Source organism: Macaca fascicularis, chromosome 16, assembly GCF_037993035.2.
Source record: "Macaca fascicularis isolate 582-1 chromosome 16, T2T-MFA8v1.1".
NCBI lineage: Eukaryota > Metazoa > Chordata > Mammalia > Primates > Cercopithecidae > Macaca > Macaca fascicularis.
Window position 1 is genome coordinate 35,487,472 of NC_088390.1, and position 17,423 is coordinate 35,504,894.

At 41.4% G+C, this 17,423-nt stretch overlaps 1 protein-coding gene across 4 annotated transcripts in view; it reads left to right on the forward strand.

Annotated features, from left to right (window-relative positions):
• Nucleotides 1–17,423, forward strand: part of EFCAB5 (EF-hand calcium binding domain 5) — a 184,526-nt gene that overhangs the window by 48,929 nt on the left and 118,174 nt on the right. For all 4 annotated transcript variants that reach the window (XM_015438107.4, XM_074018922.1, XM_074018923.1 and 1 more), the window contains one exon: nt 14,967–15,123. In XM_015438107.4, coding sequence (XP_015293593.2) covers nt 14,967–15,123 — 157 coding nt within the window. The remainder of the gene's footprint in view (nt 1–14,966; nt 15,124–17,423) is intronic.

A 17,423-nucleotide genomic window follows, 5' to 3' on the forward strand; every position in this document is an offset into this window, starting at 1 on the left:
TACACTGAAATATGCTTCCTACTAGTAAGACAGAATAAATATTTCTTTCCTTTTAATTACAGATTTTCAGAATATGATATATATCTACCTGCCTATCAATAGTCACCTCCAGTGGCAGCAAATGAAAAATGTTTTCTCCTTTTGGGAAAGGGTTCCTTTTTCAGTATCATCATGGATGCATGGATTTTAATATATATTCAATATATTTTAATCAGTTATAGTCATTTTTTTCTGTTAGATGCTCAAATTGCACCAACTTTGGCTTCTGTGTTCTGACATTACCCCTTTAGTCTTTGAAAACTTCATGCATTTTTTAAATGGATTCTTGGCTCCTTTTAATGGGGATCACTCACTTGTGAGCTAGGAATGCTCATAAATATTGTATAGTCATTGTTTCTAGGCCCTTCAGGACTAAAACATATAATTTTTAGAATCAATGGCTTGTGGTCAGACGTCACCTGCAGCCTCTTCGGGCATGCCACCACTGCCGGGCCTGCTGTACGACCCCGCGGGCTCTTGCCCGTGTCTGCTCTTGGCGCCCGGCTCAGGAGGACCCTTCTTTATTTATTTATTTCTTTATTTATTTTTATTTTATTTTTATTATTATTATACTTTAAGTTCTAGGGTACATGTGCATAATGTGCAGGTTTGTTACATATGTATACTTGTGCCATGTTGGTGTGCTGCACCCATCAACTCATCGGCACCCATCAACTTGTCATTTACATCAGGTATAACTCCCAATGCCATCCCTCCCCCCTCCCCCCTCCCCATAATAGGCCCCGGTGTGTGATGTTCCCCTTCCTGAGTCCAAGTGATCTCATTGTTCAGTTCCCACCTATGAGTGAGAACATGTGGTGTTTGGTTTTCTGTTCTTGCGATAGTTTGCTGAGAATGATGGTTTCCAGCTGCATCCATGTCCCTACAAAGGACACAAACTCATCCTTTTTTATGGCTGCATGGTATTCCATGGTGTATATGTGCCACATTTTCTTAATCCAGTCTATGACTGATGGACATTTGGGTTGATTCCAAGTCTTTACTATTGTGAATAGTGCTGCAATGAACATACGTGTGCATGTGTCATTATAGCAGCATGATTTATAATCTTTTGGGCATATACCCAGTAATGGGATGACTGGGTCATATGGTACTTCTACTTCTAGATCCTTGAGGAATCGCCATACTGTTTTCCGTAGTGGTTGAACCAGTTTACAATCCCACCAACAGTGTAAAAGTGTTCCTATTTCTCCACATGCTCTCCAGCACCTGTTGTTTCCTGACTTTTTAATGATTGCCATTCTAACTGGTGTGAGATGGTATCTCATTGTGGTTTTGATTTGCATTTCTCTGATGGCCAGTGATGACGAGCATTTTTTCATGTGTCTGTTGGCTGTACGCATGTCTTCTTTTGAGAAATGTCTGTTCATATCCCTTGCCCACTTCTTGATCCAGGAGTGGACCCTGGTATCACTGAAGCCAGATGGGGTCTTGTGGCAGTCTGTTAGGGATGTGATCCAGTGCTTTGGAGGCAGGGATTCAAGCTGGTAGGGATGAAGATCCTGCGGCCCACTGGAAAGCGTCCTTGCTGACCACTACTGGGGCCTGCGAAGGAAGCTCTTCTACCCAGCCCTCCTTAGCTATGTGAGCTTCAGGCCTGTTGATGGCCATGGTCTGGGAAGGGTACAATGTGATCCATGCCTCGAGGGCCATGATAGGATACACTGACAGGGCTGAGGCTGACTCTGTGACCATATGCGGAGACTTCATCGACGTCCACATCAGCAGGAATATCATTCACACCAGCTATTCAGGGTAAGGGGTCAGAAAGAGATCCAGCTGTGGTTTGAAAGCAGTGAGCTGGTGAACTAGCTCCCCTAGACAGGGGCCACTGCAGGAGCGTCCTCCCAGCCAGAGGGCTCAGGCTCCCCTTGACCACCCCAGCCTTGGTCCACCAGGACCAACTAACTACCTCTGTCACAGGAACCCAAGCCCACACTCCTACAAGTCTCTCCCAGACCACTTCCCTGTGCACATTCTGCCCTACTCCAGCCTGGTGGACTTTGAGCCACAAACTTTACGTGCTTTTCTGTATCCTAGCCAGCACAAGATTGGGCCAAATCCTTTCTGCACCAAACTGCCAGACAATCTTTGGGGTGTCTTCAAACGTGGGTAGGGCAACCTCTCCTCCTGGAAAAGGGAAACATTAAAATTCGCTGTGCTGAGAAAAGAAATATATAATTTTAAAAATGAGTTAATATTGACAGTTGCATATTAAATATAATGTTTCAGGGTCTTTATCTAATTTCTTTGATATTTGCATTTCCTTTTTCCTTTTTTTTTTGAGACAGAGTCTCGCTCTGTCACCTGTCATCCAGGCTGGAGTGCAGTGGCGTGATCTTGGCTCACTGCAACTTCTGCCTCCTGGGTTCAAGCAATTCTCTGCCTCAGCCTCCTGAGTAGCTGGGATTACAGGTGCCCGCCACTAAACCCGGCTAATTTTTGTATTTTTCATAGAGACAGTGTTTCACCATCTTGGCCAGGCTGGTCTTGAACTCCTGACCTCGTGATCCACCCACCTCTGCCTCCCAAAGTGCTGGGATTACAAGTGTGAGCCATTACGCCCAGCCTGTATTTCCTTCTATCTTACACAAAAAATCTTGGTTCCTAATGATATTGACATAATTACTGATTTGTTTTATCCTGCAGTTTACGTAAAAACTTCAAAATAGCCCAGCGTGATGGCTCAAGCCTGTAATCCCAGCACTTTGGGAGGCCAAGATGGGTGGACCACCTGAGGTCAGGAGTTCGAGACCACCCTGGCCAACATGGTGAAACCCCATCTTACTAAAAATACAAAAATTAACTGGGTGTGGTGGCGTGTGCCTGTAATCCCAGCTACTCAGGAGGCTGAGGCAGGAGAATTGCTTGAACCCGGAAGGCAGAGGTTGCAGTGAGCAGAGATTGTACCACTGCACTCTAGCCTGGGTGACAGAGTGAAACTCTGTCTAAAAAAAAAAAAAAAGCTTCAAAATAATAATACCAACAAGCTTACTACTAATAAAAATATTAAACAAGGCCTTACATTTATTTGCAGCTTTTTCATCCTTAGAATATATCCTTGCCAGGTGCAGTGACTCACACCTGTAATTCCAGCATGTTGGGAGGACAATTTAAAAATTGTTAAAAAAAGTCTTTAACAATTAGGCCGAGGCAGAAGAATCGCTTGAGCCTGGGAGGTGGAGGTTGCAGTGAGCCGAGCGCCACTGCACTCCAGAGCGAGACTCCGTCTCAAAAAAAAAAAAAAAGAAAGAAATTCAGTTTAGCTTTGTGAAACTAAGACCACCAGAGGTTAAAAACACCTTCAAACAAACAAACAAACACTGAGTTTATTAACTTGCCAGGCAAAGGAATATATACCAGTGAAGACTTCACTGAATGGTTTGTGGAAGGGGAAAATTCAGGGGCTTTTAATTGTTTTATAATAGCTATACTTATAAGAACTAAAAACTTATCAGATTGTATAGGACAGAGTGAGTCCATAGGTCTGTACATGATTGATTAAAACAAGTCCCAGTTTTTAGTGGTCAAGAAAGAGTCTTCAGTTAGGTGTAGCAATGATCTGGTATACTGAGGTCACTCAAAGTTCATGTTCAGTTATCCACTTAAGCTGATTAGAACCAATTTTGATGTAATACAACTTTCACTTTTGATATAATCTAGGCAAATATTTCTGTAAATAGAAGATTTTCCTTATACAGCTTGAATTGATGGTTAGAATTTGGATTGTCATAACTAGGTGGGGAAGCATTTTTGCTTCTACTCTTTAATCAGGTTGATATTATGCTTTTCTTTAAAAGATCTCGAAACACTCATTCATGTGGGAAAACTGTTTTATTAGTTAACTTTTGCTGCATAACAAAATACTCCAAAACTTCATGGCTTAAAGCAATAGCATTTATTTGCTCATGATTTTGTAGATTGGTAACTTTGAGCTGGGCTCATGGCTCATCTCTGTTCCACATGGTATCAATTGGACTCACTCATGCAATGCAGTAAGATGAAATCTTTCAATGATATCCCTTTACTTTCAGAATAACAACCAAAAGTGATGACCTCAATTACTTTTGTAGTGGTTGGCAGACTCTTTGCAAAAGCAATGGAAGTAACTGGATCATCATCCAGCAGGCGAGCCCTTGCTCATTTCTTTGATGGTATTGTAGTGGAAGGACTCCCAAGTTCAATAAAAGAGGGCAAGCCCCAGTGTTCAAGTACTTTTCAACTTTCTGCTTACATTCTGTTTTCTAATGGCCCATTGGCCAAAGCATGTCACATGGCCAGAGGCAGACACAAGGAGTAGAGGAAGAGACTCCACTTCTTCATGGGAGGAGCTGCAAAATTATGTTGCATTCATAGAGACTTGCATACAGGAATGGGAAGAATTTATGACTATTTTTGCAATTTTACGTAATGCAGATTTTCTTCCCTTCCAGTCTGCTTATACTTAGAATGAATCTGCTTATAGGTTATGTCTGCCCTGTACTGCCCAAATTAAGAGTTTTGGATCCTTTAGAATTCTCTGGATTAAGGCCGGGCGCGGTGGCTCACGCCTGTAATCCCAGCACTTTGGGAGGCCGAGGCGGGCGGATCACAAGGTCAGGAGATCGAGACCACGGTGAAACCCCGTCTCTACTAAAAATACAAAAAATTAGCCGGGCGCGGTGGCGGGCGCCTGTAGTCCCAGCTACTCAGGAGGCTGAGGCAGGAGAATGGCATGAACCCGGGAGGCGGAGCTTGCAGTGAGCCGAGATCGCGCCACTGCACTCCAGCCTGGGTGACAGAGCGAGAATCCGTCTCAAAAAAAAAAAGAATTCTCTGGATTAATGTAAACATCTTCGTGAGATAATGCAGGCTACAGAAGACAAATTTTATTAATTCCCTGAATGGGTGACACAATCAATTTAAAATCCATTGGGATTATATTTTGAGTCTCATGTACAGGGGCCCAGAAGCACAAAACTATATTTTATGTCTAGTTATGGACATCAATAAATGGGAGGAAATGATGTCTGAGGTGAGACCTAAAGCATGTGGAGGATCTAGTCAGGCAAAGAGAGGGAGAAAAATATTTCAAGCACATGGGAAAATGACAGAAAACCAATTTTGTGAATTCATTTTTGTGTCACATGAGAATCTGGAGACACTCAGTACTTACCCTAAAATATCGTTTACTTATCTGTTCTGCCATTGGACCCTAAGCTTTATAATGGCAGAATCCATAGTAGGTGCCCAATAAATATTTATGTAATGAATGAGTGAGTGGCTTAGTGAGTGAGTGCATGAATGAATAATTTTAAAGAGCTGGGTGAAAAACACAGATATAGAAGACAGAGCCACAGAGGAATGAAGACAGAAATTGAGAAGAATCCTAGCTAGAGATGAGGGGGAAAGAAAAAAGGAGCAGAGGATGAAACAGATAAATAGCAGAAGGGGAGACAAGCAGAAGAAGGGACTGGGAATTCTGAGAGCTGAGCGGTAGAGATTTGGTTGGTTAGTAATTGCATCAGAGAAACTTAGCACTCCTTTAAAATACTTGTTAAGCCTAGGTGCGGTGGCTCACACCTGTAATCCCAGCACTTTGGGAGGCCGAGGTGGGCAGATCACGAGGTCAGGAGTTCGAGACCAGCCTGGCCAATATAGTGAAACTCTGTCTCTACTAAAAATATAAAAAATTAGCCAGATGTGGTGGTGGGCACCTATAATCCCAGCTACTTGGGAGGCTGAGGCAGGAGAATTGCTTGAAACCAGAAGGCAGAGGTTGCAGTGAGTCAAGATTGTGCCACTGCACTCCAGCCTGGGCAACAAGAGCGAAACTCTGCCTCAAAACAATAAATAAATAAATAAAAACAAAATACTAATCTTCCAGCAGTTCACAACCAGCTCCTTCTGTACTATTAAACTGCCTGTCTGCTTTTATTTTCAAACTTCAAATTTCATTTTTGAACACTTGTTTTTCTAGAGAATTTTGAAGGCTTTATGTAGGCATAAGGTAATGACTTAGATTTAGTAGTTTCTTTGGGTTATCAGATGTATCCAATTTACCAGTTCCCACTGAAAATCTTTTTGCATTTTAAAATATGTAAGATTGTCTTAGTCTTTCTTCTCTGAAAGATGAAGACTTGCCTCCAACATTGTTGGGAAAAAATTGTACTTGAAACCAGCAACTATTTTTATTATTCTGAGCCATTCTATTTGATTTCAATCAAAACCAGTTTGGGGTTTTTGGAGTGCTAATAGGAGTGATGCACATAGGTACAATTAAAAGCACAGTTTTCCCCCATTCTCAACCTGGGTGATGCAGTTCTGGCTGCAAGGGTAACTCTTATGCTCAGGACTTCAGCAGTGGCTGGCAAAGCATGTGGCTTTGGCTAGATAAAGGCAATTAGCCGAGATATACTCCTAGACAGATTTCTCAGAAGTTTGATCCAAGGCATCAGAATGACCTGAGATGCTTGTTATAAATGCATCTTCTAGGCTTCCACCCTAGACATGAATGCTGAGACCAGCTCGGTTGTGGAGACCCTAACCCAGTGGCACCAGAGGAATTAAAGACACACACACAGAAATATAGAGTGTGGAGTGGGAAATCAGGGGGCTGACAGTCTTCAGAGCTGAGAGCCTTGAATAGAGTTTTACCCACATATTTATTGACAGCAAGCCAATGATAAGCATTGTTTCTATAGATTATAGGTTAACTAAAGTGGGAAACAAAGGGATGGGCTCTGGCTAGTTATCTGCAGCAGGAACATGTCCTTAAGGCACCGATCACTTATGCTATTGTTTGTGGCTTAGGTATGCCTTAGGTGGTTTTCTGCCCTGGGTGGGCCAGGTATTCCTTGCCCTTATTCTGGTAAACCCACAACCTTCAACGTGGGCATCATGGCCATCAGGAACATGTCACAATGCTGCAGAGATTTTGTTTATGGCCAGTTTGGAGGTCCTGTTCCCAACATATTCCCCATTCTTGTTTTTGTAAGATGATAAAAGCAAAGGCAGCTTTATCACAGTGAGCTACTTACTTCTTGTAGGAGTCGGGATCTGCATCTGCAGACTATACAAAGACAAACAACACAGATTAAAAGCACAATCATCATTGAAATCACAGAGCTTCCAAGTGGTTTTATCCATTTTAATGGGTTAATAGCTGCTAATCCATCTGTAGCTCCTTCACGCACTCCAGTTCCTGGCATTAAGATCAGATATGCCTGGGATACTTTAAATATTTGTTCTTTTAATTTTGCAATATCCAAAGACAAGTTTGTAGAGTGTCCTTCTAGATGTTTTTTATTCTTTCCCAAATTTTGATCTTATTAAGAGCCATTAATAGTTTCCACAAGTCCTTATGTTTAGCTCCTACAATGGGCCATATCATTTGAGGTTGAGGTGCCACTATACGGCCATGTTTCCAGATAATAGGAACTCTTGCCATACTTCTTACCATTTCTACCATCTGACCATATTGTTTAGACCAGCTGAACATAGTGTGGCCATGGCACGCAAACTGAGAGGTGCAATTCAAGCTAAACATCCCCTTATGGGACCAATCAATAATGATTCCATACAAATCGTTGCACAGTACCTCTGCCTGTTCTGCAATGCAATCTTCCCAAACAAGTACATTCATTATCTCTGGCCAGGTCCAATTCTGTTTACAAATAGGTTTTTGAGGGTTGCATGCCTCAATTATAAGAGCAGATTCATTATGGTAAATACTGAGACCAGAAAGCATGTGTAACTGTGCCATAGAGTGATTACGTCTAGGCATTATTGCCAGCCAAGATTGATAAATATGCCCAATAAGTATAATTGTTCTCTGCATCAGCCCTTGTTGAAGGAATACTCATGGCAATGGTGATCACCACTATCATAGCTATCATTAAATTACTCATCATGACTGGTTATCCTGCTTTCCTCAGGTTTTCTTCTGCCATGTGTGACAGCTTCTTGATCTGTCCCCAGGTAGGTGGTTGTGTTCGATGGGTGTTGCTTTTGACAGTTAGGGTCCTCCTCAGTGTGAGTCTTGACATGTCTGCAACTGGTGAGTCTTTGGGATCTTCCCAAAACCTCTTTCTGGGCATCTGGCTCATAGTAAGGCTTTAGATGTCTCAATGGCACCCAAATTGGCTATTGATTCAGTCCTGGAGAAACACAAGCATAACCTCTACCCCAAGTTATTATTTTACCTATTTCCCAACTTTTTGTTATCAGATCCTTCCACCAAACCAGTTGTTCTGCTTCTGTCTTTGCAGCTGGTTTCTGTAGATGCTGTTCAGTTGCTGATAGCATCTGGCCTTTAGGCAGACTAAAAAAATTTAAAGTCAATAATGCTAGATTCAATTGCATCTGTGGTGTCCCATAGTCCCTATTTCTCCCCCTCTGCTTTGCAATTGCTGTTTCAGAGAGAGATTCATTCTTTCCACTATGGCTTGTCCTTGAGAATTATATGGGATACCATATTTAATATTCCATATATTTAATTAATATTATTCCAAATATATTAATATTCCAAATATATGGAATATTTCTCAATATTCCATATAGAGAAAAATGTAGCTAGAGCTTGACTAGTATATACTGGGGCATTGTCTGTTTTAATAGAAGCTGGAATGCCTGTACCGCAAAACACTGCAAAAGGTGATGTTTAACATAGGCAGAAGACTCTCCTGATTGGCATGTAGCCCAGAGAAGTTAGAAAAGGTGTCCACACATACATGTACATAAGCTAGTCTCCCAAACGAGGGAACATGTGTGACATCCATTTACCAAGAGAATTAGGTTCCAATCCTCGAGGATTAACTCCTCCTGTAAAAGATGAGGAATGCACCATTTGGCAAGTTGGGCATCGCTGGATAATAACTTTAGCTTCTTTCCAGGTAATGCAGTATCTGTGTTTGATAACAAAGGCATTAACATGGGTTAAATTGTGAAAGTGTCTAGCATTAGATATTGCAGTAACAACTAGTTGATCAGCCATTTGATTCCCTGCAGTTAAAGGTCCTGGAAGAGGTGTATGAGTCCTAATGTGAGTGATGTAAAAAGGGTGCATTGTACTCCTAACTGCTGCTTGCAATTGGGTAGATAAAGTCATCAGTTGTTAATCTGTATGAAATTGTAACTGAGCATTTTCAATTATTGTGTGGAATGAACCATGTATGAAGAATCAGAAATCACATTAATAGGCATATGTGGGGAAAAGAAAGAGATCAGCCTGTTACTGTGTCTATATAGAAAGAAGTAGACATAAGAGACTCCATTTTGTTCTGTATTTGAGATGCTGTTAATCTATGACCCTACCCCCAACCTTGTCCTTGCAAGAGACATGTGCTGTGGTAACTCAAGGTTTAATGGATTTTGGGCGTGCAGGGTGTGACTTTGTTCCTAGAAAAGCTAGGTATTGTCCAAGGTTTATTCCCATGTGATAGGATGAAACAATGTTGCTAAAAGGTTTATCTCAAGGCACAGGATTTTCCTTTAAACTTATTCATGTCACAGAGATCCTTGTTCTTATGTCTTACTGCTAATTTCCTCCCTAAAAACGATCCTATTGTCCTGCCACTCCCTTATCTTTAAGATGGTAAAGATAATTATCTATAAATACTAAGGGAACTCAGAGGCCGGTGCCGGTGTGGGTCCTCTGTAAGCTGAGCGCCGGTCCCCTGGGCCCCCGCTTTTCTTTCTCTATACTTTGTCTCTGTGTCTTATTTCTTTTCTCAAGTCTCTCGTTCCACCTAACGAGAAACACCCACAGGTGTGGAGGGGCAGGCCACCCCTTCAGGCATATTAAAAGCAGTCAATACCTCAATTACAGCTACAAGCTTCACTTTTTGAGCTGAAGTATAGGGAGTCTGGAAAACTTTACCTTTCGACCCAGAATAAGAAGCTTTACCATTACTAGACCCATCTGTAAAAACATTCTCAGCATCTTCAGTTGGTTTAAATTTAGTTATCTTAGGAGAATCCAATTAGTTAATTTCAAAAATTGAAACAATTTGTGTTAGGAAAATGGTTATCGAGAATACTCACAAATTCAGCTAAATGGATTTGACAAGTAAGACACTATTTATAAAAGCTTACTGTATTTGCTGTATTTGTGCCTTCATGAGAGGGACAATAACTTTCCCAGGATCATATCCGTGTAATTTAACAATCCGAGTTCTCCCATTTCCTATCATAGTGGCAATTTGATCCAAATAAGGAGTTAGAGTCTGTGAATCAGTATGTGGAAGAAAAAGCCACTCTATAAGATCTTGCTCTTGAACAATAACACCAGCAGGCGAATGCTGAGTCGAAAAAATTAGCAAATCTAGAGTCTTCTCTGAATCTATTCCATTTATTTGCGCCTTATGGACTTGCTTTTCAATCAGCTGTAACTCTGCCTTAGCCTTCTTTGTTAATTGCCGAGGGCTAGTGAGACTAGGATCTCCTCTAAGGATAGAAAATAGATTACTTATAGCATAAGTAGGAATGCCTAGAGCAGGTCGTATCCAATTAATGTCCCCTAGTAATTTTTGAAAGTCATTTAATGTTTTCAATTGATCCCTACATGTGGTTACTTTCTGTGACACTATTGTAGTGTCATTTACTAAGGTCCCCAAGTAGGAGTAAGTCTGAATTTTGTCAGGAGCTATAATTAAACTGGCACAAGAAATCAAGTTTTCCAAGTGATCATAACATTGGAGTAATATTTCTTGAGTAGGGGCAGCACAAAATATATCATCCATATAATGAATAATGTAACACTGTGAAAATTTTTTATGAGTAGGTTCAATTGCTTGCCCTACATACGTTTGGCAAATTGTTGGACTGTTCAACATGCCTCATGGTAACACTTTCCAATGAAAACGTTTAGCAGGCTGCAGGTTGTTTACCACAGGAATTGTAAATGCAAACTGTTCACAGTCTGGCTCAGCTAAGGGGATAGTAAAGAAATAGTCTTTTAAATCTATGACTATTAAAGGCCTATGTTTTGGAATCATAGCAGAAGAAGGCAGTCCTGGCTGCAATGTCCCCATAGGTTGTATAACTGAATTAATGGCTCTTAAGTCAATCAACATTCTCTATTTACCTGATTTTTTCTTAATTATGAAAACTGGAGAATTCCAAGGGGAAAATGTTGGAGCTATGTGTCCTTTTTCTAATTGTTCAGTAACTAAGTCCTCCAAAGCCTCCAGTTTCTCTTTACTTAGTGGCCATTGTTCTATCCAAATTGGCTTATCTGTTAATCATTTTAAAGGTATAGATTCTGGAGGCTTAACAATGGCCACCATAAAAAATGATATCCTAAACCTTGGTGGGAACTTTGTCTTTCCGCTTGAAGCAGTTCCTTGAAACCTTGCAAATTTTTTCCTAGTTCTACACCAGGGACATACCCCATTTCATACACTATATGTTGACTTTGTGGGCTATATAATTGCTCTGGAATTAGAACTTGTGCTCCCCATTGTTGTAATAAATCTCTTCCCCATAAATTTATAGGTACAGAAGTTATAATTGATTGAATAGTCCCAGGTTGTCCATTGGGCCCTTCACAAGGCAAAATATAACTACTTTGATACATTTCAGGGGCTTTACCAACTCCAACTATGTTAAATTGAGTGGGTTGAATTGACCATGTGGACAGCCAGTGCTGTAGAGAAATGATTGAATTGTTCACTCCCGTATCTACCAAACCTTTAAATTTCTTTCCCTGGATAGTTATAGGACGTTTATCAGTAATTTGATTCACCCAGTAAGCCGCTTTGCCTTGTTTATTTGTGCTTCCAAATCCTCCTGTTCATTTAATTTCATTTTTCCCCATTTCCACATATGGCACAATCAGGAGCTGTGCTATACGCTCTCCTGGCTCTGCTTTCCAGGGAACAGAAGTAGATATAACAATTTGAATTTCCCCATGGTAATCTGAATCAATGACTCCTGTATGTACTTGCACTCCTTTTAAATTTTAATCTAGACCTGCCTAGAAGTAATCCTATTGTCCCCACTGGCAACATCTGACTGGAGACAGCAACCTTCTTTAACAGTCCCATTACAAAAGGAGAACCTGGTCCATATTGATTAATAGCTAGTTTAAATTCTTTGAGTTATTAAAAAGGAAAAGGCTCAAATGTAGCTATATCTCCCTGATGATCTCGGGGGTGTATCCTAACAGGGAACTGCCAGGCCTCTAAATCACCCTCTCTTCTAGCTTGCTGAATTCCTGCCTGAATAGAACTGAGAGTGGTCGCTCAAGCCACTGCTCGAACAGTCAGTGGGGCAACTACTTTTTGCCCAGTGTCCTCCAGAAAAGAAACATCTGGAGGGTCAGGCCACTCTTTTTCTTCACAATAATGAGGGGATGCGGAAAGATAGGAACAAACCTCTCCCTCCTTTGCTGCTTTAGCTTTAGCTGGCCAACAAAACTGCTCTGTCACCTCTTCTGTTACTTCTTTTTTTTTTTTTTTTTTTTTTTGAGATGGATTCTCTGTCTCCCAGGCTGGAGTGCAGTGGTGCGATCTCGGCTCACTGCAAGCTCCGCCTCCCAGGTTCATGCCATTCTCCTGCCTCAGTGTCCCAAGTGGCTGGGGCTACAGGCGCCCGCCACCTCGCCCGGCTAATTTTTTGTATTTTTAGTAGAGGCGGGGTTTCACTGTGTTAGCCAGGATGGTCTCAATCTCCTGACCTTGTGATCCGCCCGCCTCGGCCTCCCAAAGTGCTGGGATTACAGGAGTGAGCCACTGCGCCCGGCCCTGTTACTTCTTTATACTTTCCTTCCTCCTCATCATCAGTGTGAAAAGGTTCCAAGGTGGAATGAACCAGGGCCCACACTTGTCCCATTGTTACCCTGATGCTTCCGAGCTCCCCTTCTTATTCACCATGGGGATTGCTTAAGAGTACTCAGGTGTCCTCCAGCTTAGTTCCACATTCTTCAACTGTCGCTCCAGCAACCCTTCAACCCGGGTTCCAGCCCCATGTATGCGCGCCATTTACCAAGACCAGCACAGTCATGGAGACCCTAACCCAGCGGCGCTAGAGGAATTAAAGACACACACATACAGAAATATAGAGTGTGGAGTGGGAAATCAGGGGGCTGACAGTCTTCAGAGCTGAGAGCCTGGAACAGAGTTTTACCCACTTATTTATTGACAGCAAGTCAGTGATAAACATTGCTTCTATAGATTATAGATTAACTAAAATGGGAAACAAAGGGATGGGCTCTGGCTAGTTATCTGCAGCAGGAACATGTCCTTAAGGCACAGATCACTCATGCTATTGTTTGTGGCTTAGGAATGCCTTAAGTGGTTTTCTGCACTGGGTGGGCCAGGTTTCCTTGCCCTCATTCTGGTAAACCCACAACCTTCAGCGTGGGTGTCATGGCCATCATGAACATGTCACAGTGCTGCAGAGATTTTGCTTATGGCCAGTTTTGGGGCCAGTTTATGGCCAGATTTGGGGACCTGTTCCTAACACCTGAAATCAATCCCTTCAGATGATTTCTGTGTCCAGGAAAGAGAGAAGTTCACTACCGTAAGGCCTTACTGCATCCAACCTTGTCTTTTCAGTATATATAGCAGCTTCTAGAGCTGTTTTTACTTCCTGTTTTTTAAGTTGTAAATCAATATCTTATAATTATATACATTTACAAGGTCAAAGTGGTGTTATAATTTGTGCATACAATGTGAAACAATGAAATCAAACAAATTAGCATATCTATCACCTCAAATACATATCCTTTTTTTGTGGTGAGAACATTTGAAATTTACTCTCAGCAATTTTGAAATGTACAATAAAACTTATTCATCTTGTGTAAATGAGATTTTATACCCTTTGACAATCATCTCTCCATTTCCCCCATTCCCAGCCTCTGTAACCACCATTCTACTCTCTGCTTCTATGCGCTTGTTTGTTTTATATTGCACAAATAAGTGAGAACTTGTGGTATTTGTCTTTCTGTGCCTGTCTTTTTTCACTTAGCATAATGTTCTCCAATTCCATTCATGCTGTCAGAAATGACAGAATTTCCTCCTTTTTTAAGGCTGTATAGTATTTCATTGTAGTTATTTATTTATTTTTATTAATATTATTTTTATTTATTTTATTGTTTATTTATTTATTTATTTATTTTGAGACAGAGTCTTGTTCTGTCACCCAGGCTGGTGCAGTCTCGGCTCACTACAAGCTCTGCCTCCTGGGTTCATGCCATTCTCCTGCCTCAGCCTCCCGAGTAGCTGGGACTCCCGAGTAGCTGGCTACAGGCGTGTGCCACCACGCCTAGCTAATTTTTGTATTTTTAGTAGAGATGGGGTTTCACCATGTTAGCCAGGATGGTCTCGATCTCCTGACCTCGTGATCCGCCCACCTCAGCCTCCCAAAGTGCTGGGATTACAGGCGTGAGCCACCGCGCCTGGCCCCTCCATTGTATTTGTAAACCACATTTCCTCTATCCATTTGTCTGTTGGAGGACACTTAGGTTGGTTCTATCACTTGGCTATTGTGAAGAGTGCCACAGTGAACATGGAAGTGCAGCCATCTCTTTGACAAACTGATTTCAAATCTTTTTGGTAAATATGCAGACATAAGATTGCTGGATCATGTAGTAATTTTGTTTTCAGTTTTTTAAGTAACCTCCCTACCATTTTCCACAATGGTCGTACTAATTTACATTCCTACCAATACTTCTTAAGTCTAGTATTTAGTTGGGTAAAATAAGGCCTACCTCTATAAAAAGTCAAATAGTAGAAAGTACTCTATGATTAATGCCAAATTCAATAAGTGCTTGTGGAAGAAGAGTTCACTACAGGTCTGAATCATAGATTTTATGGAGAAAAGACAGGCAAACATTTTCAAAGAGAGTCTGAATTCCTGTGTTCCAATCTGGATCAAATCCAAGGGTATTAACTCAACATGTTTTCTATATCTACGTCCTGCAGAGTATCCAAGATGAAGGAGAATGTTAAACAGAATAGAAAACAAAGAGAACACATAGACAAAATCAAAGTCAAGGTGGCCAACACACGGAAACAGGCTCTGCAGGAGCAATTTGATGAATGGATTCTAGACCCTAAAGGAATGATTCCTAAGACAGTGGTAAGAAAATTGGGGGTATATGTGAAAGGTAGGTCGGGTAAGTGGTAAGAGGGCAATTGCTAGAATACTGAGTAGCATACTAGAAGCCTCCCTTGAAATTTTCAGTATTGCTGAGGTAAGTCTTGACCTGTCTGGTCCATGAGATTGATTCCTTCAATTTATCTTGAGCATTACATTAAAAAAAAAAAAAAAAAATTCTAGCTAGATTTCTAAAATCTTGACTCTGGCTGAGGTTCCCAAACTCATCATTGTAAACCGAAATATATTTCATTTCTTTGTTTTTTGTGTGTGTGTTTTTATGTGTGACTACTTCAGTGAGACCTGCAAGACTGTCTCTTAGCTCTAGAGAACAGCCATACTCTGAGAGTTAAATGCTTTCTCTTAAGTGTATACGGATTTGGAAATACTTTTTCATTAGATACAATGCTAAGCATATTTTCAGTTTAAAGTGAATGATTAAAAATAGATCAGGGAAGACAAGTCACAGACTGGGAGAAAATATTAGCAGAAGGCATATCTGGTTGGGTGTGGTGGCTCACACCTATAATCCCAGGACTTTTGGAGGCCGAAGTGGGAGGATTGCTTGAGGCCAGGAATTTGAGACCAGCGTAGCTAACATAGGGAGACCCGGTTTTGACAAAAAAAATTTAAAAATTATCCAGGCTGTGGTTCCAGCTTCTCAGGTGGCTGAGGTGGGAGGATTGCTTGAGTCCAGGAGGTCGAAGCTGCACTGAGCCATGATCATGCCACTGCACTCCAGCCTGGGGAACAGAAAGAGACCCTGTCTCTTAAAAACAAAACAACAACAACAACAAAATATATCTATATATGTGATATATATGATATATATATCACATATATATGTCACGTATATATATCTGATAAATGACTGTTATCCAGAATATACAAAGAACTCTTAAAGGCTGAACAATAAGAAAACAAACAGCCTGGTTCACAAAAGAAAGTGTACATATGGCAAATCTTATTTGAAAGCATATGAAAAGATGCCAGACATCACATGTCATTAGGGAAATGCAAATTAAAACTTCAATGAGATACCACACACACCATTTAGAATGGTCGAAATCCAAAACACTGGCAACTCCAAATGCTGGTAAGAATGTGAAGCAGCAAAAGTTCTCATTCTTTGCTGATGGGAATGCAAAATGGTACAGACTCTTTGACAGACAGTTTGGCAGTTTCTTAAACATACTCTTAAAAGACAAATACTGAATTATTCCACTTATACGAGGTATCTAAAGTAGTCACATTCATAGAAACAGAATGTAGAATGGTGGTTGCCAGGGACTTGGAGGAGGGGAAGGGGAGTTATTTAATTCAGGGGTCCCCAACCCCTTGTGGCCTGGTAGGAGGTGGGCCATATAGCAGGATGCGAGTGGCAGTCAAGCAAGCAAGGAAAGCTTCATCTGTATTTGCAGTCACTCCTCATCACTCTCATTACCACTTGAGCTCCACCTTCTGTCAAATCAGTGGCTGCATTAGATTCTCATAGGAGCACAATAGGAACCCTATTGTGAAATGTGCACGCGAGGATCTGGATTTCATGCTCCTTATGAGAATCTAATGGCTGATGATCTGTCACTATTTTCCATCACCCCCAGATGGGACCATCTAATTGCAGGAAAACTAGCTCAGGACTCCCACTGATTCTACATTGTGGTGAGCCGTATAATGGCTCATAATCTATAATGTAATAATAATAGAAACAAAGTACACAATAAATGTAATGCGCTTGAATCATCCCGAAACCATCCTCCCCCAACCCCTGGGTCTGTGGAAAAAATGTCTTCCGGATCACAAGGTCAGGAGATCGAGACCAGCCTGGCTAATACGGTGAAACCCCGTCTCTACTAAAAAATACAAAAAACTAGCCGGGTGAGGTGGCGGGCGCCTGTAGTCCCAGCTACTCGGGAGGCTGAGGCAGGAGAATGGCGTGAACCCGGGAGGCGGAGCTTGCAGTGAGCTGAGATGCGGCCACTGCACTCCAGCCTGGGCGACAGAGCGAGACTCCGTCTCAAAAAAAAAAAAAAAAAAAAAATGTCTTCCACAAAACCAGTCCCTTGTGCTAAAAACAATGGGGACTGCTGGTTTAATGGATATAGAGTTTCAAGTTTGCAAAATGAAAAACTTCTGGCTGGGTGCAGTAGCTCACGCCTATAATCCCAGCATTCTGGAGGCTGAGGCAGGAGGATTGCTTGAACCCAGGAGATCAAGACCAGCCTGGGCAATATAGTGGGACCCTGTCTCTACAAAAAATTTTAAAAATTACCTGGTCATGA